This window comes from Mustela nigripes, chromosome 14 (genome assembly GCF_022355385.1).
Source record: "Mustela nigripes isolate SB6536 chromosome 14, MUSNIG.SB6536, whole genome shotgun sequence".
NCBI classification, from domain to species: Eukaryota; Metazoa; Chordata; class Mammalia; order Carnivora; family Mustelidae; genus Mustela; species Mustela nigripes.
Window position 1 is genome coordinate 15,637,110 of NC_081570.1, and position 8,487 is coordinate 15,645,596.

Sequence of the window (8,487 nt, forward strand, 5' to 3'; positions counted from 1 at the left end):
CCCTGTTTTCCAGAGATGAAATTGAAGTGGGGGAAGGGGAGAGTTCAGTAAACCAAGGGTTCCATAACCCCTTCCTTCCTCCTCTCCTGGGACGGCCATGGTGACGTCATGGTAGGGATAATCAGGCTTCCCACTTTCTCTGTTTGGCCACAGAGCTGGGCGAGAGCAGGCCACTCCGTCCAAGAGTCATGGAATCTTGGGAAACTGCAGGTTCTGCATTATTTCAAGGTCAGCCCCATTCCACGCTCTGACCTGCCATTGGCCCTCATATTTCCAAGGAGACAGGAAAGCTCTGACAAGAAGGGCCTGGGCCTGAAGTTCAGAGCCACACAGAAATTGCCCCGAGGCCTGAAATGGGAAGCTGGCTCAGGACTCAGGAGTTCTTGAGGGCCAAGAGGGTGGGGGACACTCTCGATTCTCAGCCCAGGCCTGGCTTGGGTCTAGGAGGACAGACTCAGAAATATCAGAGTCTGGGCTTCTTGGAGCCCCTCAAAACTACGCTACTCATTTACAGAAGGAAAAACAGGCCTGGGGAGAGAAAGTGATATACCCAAGGTCCCACAGTAGGCTAGTGGTAGAACCAGGCTAGAATTCCAGTCTCCACCGTGCCTTAGCCAGGGGGATGGTGGAGCACTGGATGCCTTGTGGCCTGACTTCTCAGCACCCAAATCAGTCCAGTCTCTGAAGGTTTGGAGCCCTTGGTAGCCCAGGGAACATTTTCTCAGACATGTGCTGCGAGAAACCTGGGACCTGGGACCTCCTCACTGGAAGGGCCACCTTCCAGCCCTCTGGCCTGAATAGAACCATTTTTCGGAGATTTCCCAGGAAGGGCAGTCTCTCTAGGGGCAACCATCCCTGGCTGACTCTCCCATTTGCCATCCTAAAATGTTTCCTTACATCCACCCTAATCCTTGGTCATTAAAACCATATCCTTAGAGGAATATATGAAAAGCATTTAGAACAGTGATTGTTGCATCGTTAGTGCTGTAGGAAGTTCTGCTGTAATTATCCATCATCATCATTTCTACTCACATTGGGCAGTGCTGAAATCAACACCAACCGACAGTCCTAAAGGGTTCCATAACCCCTTCCTTCCTCCTCTCCTGGGACGGCCACGGTGACGTCATGGTAGGGACAATCAGGCTTCCCACTTTCTCTGTTTGGCCACAGAGCTGGGCTAGAGCTAGTCTCTCTCTTCCCATGGGGAAACTCCCCACTGACCCACTCAAGACCTAAACCAGAGATTCCAAACCGAGGCCCGTGGGTTTTACATCCCACCTGCCAGGATTTTTCTTCGGCCTACAGAGCACTATGACATTTTTGAATTTGTTGTTAGCATCTAAAAATGAGATTCCTGGCTTCTCTTGAAAAAGCAACAACCCGTCAGAGAGCTGGGTTTAGAACAAGTATTTCCTCTTCACCCAGCCCCGTTCACCCGTTAACTTCTACCCTCCTGGCTCTGTAAATCCTCCTTGAGTTTCTAACATCCGATCTAAACAGGTTTCCCCACCCCGACCCCCAGCAGAGCCATGGAAGGAGCATGTTGCCACAATTTATTTTCTACAACTGCGGCCTGATGGACGTGTATGCATTTCACGGTCGATGTTACCACCAGCTACAGGGTTTGGAGATGGGCTCAGGGGCTCTCCAGCCCGAGCGGATTGCCTCCCAGAACTTGGGCAGACGGCCTAAGGAAAAGATCCCACTGCTGAACAAGGGCAGCTCGGGCAGCTTTGTGCCCGGCCTCTGGGGCAGCTCAGGCGCGAGTTTCCGGCTCTGAAGCCGGCGTGGGTAGCTGGTATTGGCAGAGTCATCCAAGCACCGCAGGGCGTTGACACCCCTGGTGGACGGCACCATGCTCGTGCTGGTGCAGGGGTCGGAGGCAGCCACGCTGGTGACGGGGGTGGAGTAACTGCGGGGGAAGGAGTGGTCTGGGCTGTCCAAGTGGATGGAGTTGGCGGCGCGCTCCAGGTAGCTGGCTGCAAGCCTCGGCAGGCTCAGGGATGACTTGGGGCAGTGGGTATAGATGGCATTGGTGGATCTGTCAAGGTAGTTGATGCCTTTGATGAGTTGGTCCAGGAAGGTGGGGCTATAGGGGCCCGAGGGGCGATCCGTACAGAGCAGGCAGCCGGGGCTGCCGCGGCAAGCGGGCCTCCTGGACACCTTGGGGCGGTTCGCTAGGTGGCTGGTCTCTACACACTTGGAGTTGTAGGGGCGGCCCATGCAGATTTTCCTCAATGGAAGCCTGGGGGAGCCGGGGCTGTCAGACTGCTCAGAGGGGCTGCTGCACCTGCTGAACTCCGAGCCACACGGGGTGCGGGGGCGTTTGAGACTGTTGGCCCGGGTCACGGCGGGGCTGTGGGGCCAGCCTGGAGTCTGGGCTGAGGAGGACAGGTTGTTGGCATGGCTCAGACGTCTGGAAGTGTTGGAACGGCTCACCAGGCGTCCAGACATCATCCCCGCTGCTGGGCAAATGAGCTTTGTGGCGTTGACCTGCTATGAGCTCACGCGGAACCTGGCTACCTGGGCCTGGTGAAGACAGCTGGGTCAGCTCCGCTCGGCTCCCTGCCCCTTCCCTGCAGGCTTTCTCGCCTGTGTTTCCTCTGCCTCCCCAACACCACCCTTCGCCCACTCTTCCTTCCCCTCCTGGGCCCAGGGATTTTTAAATCAAAAAACAGACATCCTAATCTTCAGAAGGCAAGACCCTGAGAACTAATGAGACCAGAGAACCCTTAGGGAAAAGTGGGGCCGTCTGCTTGTTCATTTAGCTCTTGCCCATATTCTGAAATTCCGATTTGCCTTTTAAGCAAGGACTCCAGAAGACCACAAAAGCCAAGAACTGAATCTCTAATGGGGAAATTCCAAGCACCGAGAGAGGGAGACACCGTCTTTCCAGGTAATATTAAGTTGCTAATCACCAACAGCACAACACACCTGATACTAGGAAAAAAAAAAAAAAAAAAAAGAAGAAGAAGAAAGAAAGAAAGAAAGAAAGAAAGAAAGAAAGAAAGAAAGAAAGAAAGAAAGAAAGAAATGTATCCGGAAAGTGATGAAATACTATAGCTACTCTCTCGGTGCCTGGCCCTGGGCTTGTGTCTTGCATGGAATGGTTGCTACAAATCAAGAAAGTGGTCATTATTCTATTCCTGGTTGACAGGTGGGGAAACTCAATCTCAGAGAGGTGAAATGACTTGCTTCAGATTCCACGGCTTGTGAGTGGTGGGGGCAAGGTACTATCTTGGGTGTGTCTGGTGACCTCTGAAAGACTGTGCTGTGTCGGGGTGACTTGGCTCCCCTTACAGTCTCTTAAGGAAAAGTTCTCCCTACACCTGCTCTGCTTGTTGGATGGGGGCGCTCATGGGGAGAACCAGATGGACAGGGATGCTTGTTAAACCCCATAGCTACGTTGATCCTGACTTTAGAAATCCCAAGTGAGAGGGGGGGGGCAGGTAGTACGACAAGTCTACCAATGGGGGCCCACTTGTAAGGTCACAGCCTTCCAGGATTTCTGGTCTTGACACTTTTTGGCATTGGGCGGGGGGGTCCTCCTCATCTATACTCCAAGAGGAAGGGGCATTGGGATTCTTACTCCTTGTGGTCCGAATGTGGGTGCTTCACTGAGACTAAGGCCTACCCAGGCCAAGAAGCTGCTCAGTCCATTTAACCCCATCTTCTGTCCCAGCCAAGGCCAGTGGAGTCCTCCCTTCCTTGTCCCCACTGTCCCTCAGTTCCCCGATTCTCTCCTACCCCCAACCAGAAGGAAGCCTCTGGTTTCTTTACCCCAGTACTGCCAGCTTTTGCTGCTCATTTTCCACTTCTGCCTCATGAGAACAGAGCAGTATTCCAGTCTGTCCCACCCAGAAAACAGCTGCCTGCCCCTCTTCTGGCCCACGGCCCTCAGCTTCCCCTGTCTTACGGGTCTGAATCCAGTGGAATATACAGACCCTTCCCTCTTTCCTTCCAGGTCCAACCCCACCCTGTCTCCTCCTCCGGAAACATTGGAGGTGACTGAGGGCTGACCCCCCCACAGGGCCCCACCCTTCCCTCCCTGGCTGGCTAGGCCCCATCTGACATCAGGGCCCTCTCCCACGCTTACTCTGTCTTTAGGAGGTAGATGACTTAGCCCTCCTGTTGCTCTCCACGGGGCATACCTTCATGCCGCCACTCCAGACTGCTGGCCATGTCATAGAGTCATGGAATCCTAGAGCTGGGAGGGGCCTCCAGAGGTCATCCTGGCCAGGCCCCTGCCTCCAGGCCCGCGTCACTCTAAGCCCTCCAGGACAGATGGGCCCTATTTTTACAACGGGGCTGGGGTGGATGTTTTCCAGCGTTCCTTGTTGTTTTTCTGGTGTTGAATTATGCAGAGAGTCAGGAATTTCTGTGCTGGTCCTGATACAGCTCTGCTTGGCCATGGTCGGCATCCGTCACTTCTCTTTTCTCACTGGCTCAGCAAACGTTTACTGAGTCTCCCCAGAGTGCCGCCACTTCAAGCGACCCATTCTTGAGTATAAATGCTTGATCTCTCCTTTCCCGCCAAGGTCAGCAACCCGGTGTAGAGTGTCTCCTACACAGCGGGCTCTGGCCAGAGCCCGAGGACTCTTCAGCCAGCAAATCTCAGAAGCTCCGTGCCCTCCACCCAGCCCTGGTCCCTGGGGGACACTCAGGACAGATTTGCCAAGAAAAGCCTCCCTCCATCTTGTCCTTCTCTCAAATATTAAAAATACGGTTTTACTTTCTATTTTGATAATTTTTCAAACTTCCCGAAAACTCACAAGACAACGAACTCCCATGTAGTCCTTATCCAAATCCATGAATCATTAACACTCTTGCCACGTTTATCACTACACACACACGCACACACAGAATTTTTATTATTTTGAGAGGAAGTTGCAGAAAACAGCATCTTTTAGCCCTGAACACTCAGACATGAATCTCTTACACGCTCAGCGAACAGGGACATTTTTTTTCTTGTATTTTTTTTTTTTTAAGTTTTAGATATTTATTAATCAGTGTAAACCCCAACACGATACCTCAACATGATTTCACGCATGTAGAGGGGAAGTATTTCCTGGATGAGTGGAAAGTTGTGCGGATGTTTCCCGGAAGACCTTCCTTCTAAGCAGCTTTATAGTGAAACATTTCATTGAGAAGTCTGGACCTAAATGTTTAGTTTGCTGTAATCTACATGCATTGAGAGTAGAACTTGTACGGATCACAGGGACCCCATTCATTCCAGGATTCTGGGTTATTACTCCTACCCGAGACTTCATCTGGATTGAACAATGGCAGGCACAAGATATAAGAGCACGGCTCTGGTGTCCCCCTCACCAATAACGACAAAGAGGAGGATCGAGCTCGAATGCTTCATGGCCTGACCCAGGATCTGGCAGAACACGATCTCCGCAGAGGTCGCAGGGCCAGGAGAAGAACAGATCACATCTGTGAGGTCCCAGTACGATGTCGTCCATACACCGAGGACCAAGGGACATCCTGGACATCTTCTCATGCTTCCACGCTACAGTGACCAAATACAGGACATTTGGTCATGGGAGGGAATGATCATCTACTACACGGTCCATACCTACATTTCACCAGTTGCTGTCGCTCTCGCCGGCAAGAACGACCCGCAAACATGATGGGTGGCAAGCTTCTTTATTAGTTCTCTCCCTGTCCCGACAGTCTCTCCGCTTTATATCCTTTACCTCGGCCAATCACCGATCTAGTCCACGCCCCTCTCCCTGATCACGCTGCGAGCCGGGGCTCACCCATGCTTGCAACCAGCCAATCAGTCTCGCTTCCTCAATCCCCGGGCACCTCCGCATACGTGACTCCTTGCATCTATTTCATGGCTCTCCACAAGTTGCCCCTCGGACGTTCTTCGTGGCCACTCTTCTTCCCATGCGAGCCTCAAGCCAGGAGCACGCATAGCTTCGTTCTCAGGTGTCTTTGGTGTCCTTCAACCCAGAGGAGCTCTTCAAGCCCTTCTTTGTCTTCCGCGATCTGGTTGTGTTTGAAGAGCGCAGGCATGTCGATCTGGAGAGGGTCTGGGTTTAATCGGATATTCCTGAATGATCAGACCCAGGACCGTCACATTCTGTAACATGGAAGGCCCTGTGTGGGTCCTCCTGAGCCCAAAGCCATGGAGTCTTTTTGCCCTGGGGTAGGATGATTGTCATTGCTGAAACAGGGAGCCAAGAGGAGGGATCAGAGGGCCCCCCAAGGAGGTAGAAGAGAGGTGTGGGGGAACTCAGCGGACCAGGGGAGCAGTGGTAACAGTTCCCTTGTGGCGCCTCAGCCTGGCCTGGATCTGCTTTGGGCTGGGGGCCGGACAGGCAGGCAGGCAGCCAGCGAGAGGGCTGGGCCTCTGTGCCATTTGTCCTGAAGGTACCCAGACATCGAGATCACTGGCCATTTCTGGCCTAGGCACTAAGAACCTCTGGAAATAGCCCCAGGACAATTATTTTAGGAGGAATGTGTTATTCCTCCATCTTCCCAGAAAGCCAGGCTACGTCCCAGAAGATCAAGACTGTCCCTCGCTGGCCTCCCCAACTCCAGAGGATCTCTAGCTATTCTGGGGGCCACAGAGGCCTGTGGAGCCAAAGTGGGGTCAAAGAGACTAAAAGTCCTCTCCCTGGGTTGGGGGAGGGGAGGATCTGTTCTTGGATCCTGGGCTTTCAGGGACGGTCTTGAGTCAGGTTGGCTAGTTAGGGTCCAGCTGACTCTAAACCTGAGGCCCCCAGGAGAGGGGTATAGGGAAGCTGCCTGCCCTACCTCTTGCCCAGCCCCATCCCCAAGAAACTGACATGGGTGGGGTACCTGCTGGGCTCCAGGACCTTCTACCCTCTCACATGATCCTTACAGCGCCCCTAAGGGGAAGATACTGGTTTCCCCAATGAGGTAATTGAGACACGGAAAGGGCAAGAGACTTACCCAAGTTCACCCAGCAATCAGAATTGGAACCTGGTGTTCTAGCTCTATCCAGAGGGGGAGCCACTCCTCTCACTCAGTGACAACCCAGTAAGCGACCCTGGGAACTGGATGGTGTTGGGAGGGGCCCAGCCTGGAGACACAGGCTGGTGGGCAGCTGTAGCCCTGCCCCCATCCCCCAGCAAGCCCGGTGCCTCTCCCTCCCTAGCACTGCCGGAATAAATGCCAAGGTCTCAGAATGACCTGGGTGGGTGCCCTGCACAGTCTCCAGCCGCAGCTGTCCCCACCCTTGCCCCACCGGATCCGGCTCCAGCCTTGGCTCCTGAGCTCCATTACCAAACCAGCTGCGCTTTCCTTCACCCCTTGCCCCTCCATCTCCCTCCCATCCCCCATCTTCCACCCCAGCAGCTCCTCCCTTCCCCTCTTGTGTCCCACCATATCCATCAGGGGCGCTTACTCTACCCCAGGCATGAGGAGTCGGAGGGCCTCTCATTTCTCTGGGTTCTCCCAGAATGGAGGAAACAGCCTCCTTCTCCGAGACCTTAGGACCCTGCCCCATTTACACATCTGCTGCTGATTAACTAGCCCCCCCCCCCGCCTCTGACACCCCCACCTGTCACTCAGAAGTTACCCTTCTCCCCGGGGCCTGAGATGGCAAGAGGGGTGTGTTCCCATGTCCTTTCTGTCACGTGGCTCCCGAAAGTGTCAAAAATAAGGAGCAAGCGAAGGTTGGCAGCCCCGAGTGTGATCTCAGCAGCGGCTGGCGGGAGACCCCCACGTCAGTCCAGGGGACAGGTAGAGCCAAGGGCCGTGAAACTTTCTTGGCTGTCCCACCCCGCCTGGAGGATGTCTGTGCCCAGCCTCAGGCCACTATTAGCAGTGTGACTCACCTGAGCCCTTACCTGGCATGGGACCAGCTTGCCTGCAGGGCTGAAAATCTTTCTTGGGCTGGGTTCTGGCCCTCCCCTTAGCTACAGCCTTTCACCCACCCAAGCACAGTGAGTCACCCCCAGACACCCTGAAGGCCCTCTTCCTCCAGCTGCCAAAACAGCTTTCCCCAGGCCCACATGTGGCAGGTACAAGCCGAGACAGATTCAAGCTCAGAAGCATCGGGGCAGGTGTGGCTTGGCAGGAGCCCCAGTCAACAAGAACTTCCCTCTCGCCAAGCCACCTTAAGGATTTGGGGGAAGAGCGGCCAAGGTGGGAGCGGACGGGGCTCCTGTCTTCACGGGGCCTGGGAAATTCCCTCTAAGGGATGGGGGGCAGTGGAGATGATGTTCACGTGTGGGTTTATCGACCACCTTGCTGGAAGAAGATGTAGGGAGTAGGTCAGCAAGTAACTGGCTCATGCCGTGACCTCGGGGAAGCACTTGAACTTCTCCGTACCTCAATCTGCTGTTCTGTAAAATGGGCAGGAAGGGTCCTCCGTGGACCTTGTAGACTGACTGGCCTGCAGGACGGGCTAATGTTTGTGACATGCCCTCGTGTGCTGGAGGCCCGGGGGAGCAGCATGGGCATGCTGGGGTCAGCTGGGACTGACTCACAGAGCCGATCTGTTAA

General features: G+C 54.2%; 1 protein-coding gene across 2 annotated transcripts; it reads right to left on the bottom strand.

Moving 5' to 3' along the window:
* Positions 1–1,593: 1,593 nt before the first annotated feature.
* LOC132001169 (uncharacterized) lies at positions 1,594–4,591 on the bottom strand. 2 transcript variants are annotated; one of them, XM_059375477.1, is made up of 2 exons: positions 4,152–4,591; positions 1,594–2,529 (listed from the first exon to the last, which is right to left on the bottom strand). In XM_059375477.1, exon 2 carries the CDS (start codon positions 2,455–2,457, stop codon positions 1,606–1,608), a length of 852 nt encoding a protein of 283 aa, XP_059231460.1. In that variant the 5' UTR covers positions 2,458–2,529; positions 4,152–4,591; the 3' UTR covers positions 1,594–1,605. The 2 variants fall into 2 exon arrangements, with proteins under 2 accessions (XP_059231460.1, XP_059231459.1); XM_059375476.1 differs by having other exon boundaries at positions 4,097–4,591.
* Between the last annotated feature and the right edge of the window lie 3,896 nt (positions 4,592–8,487).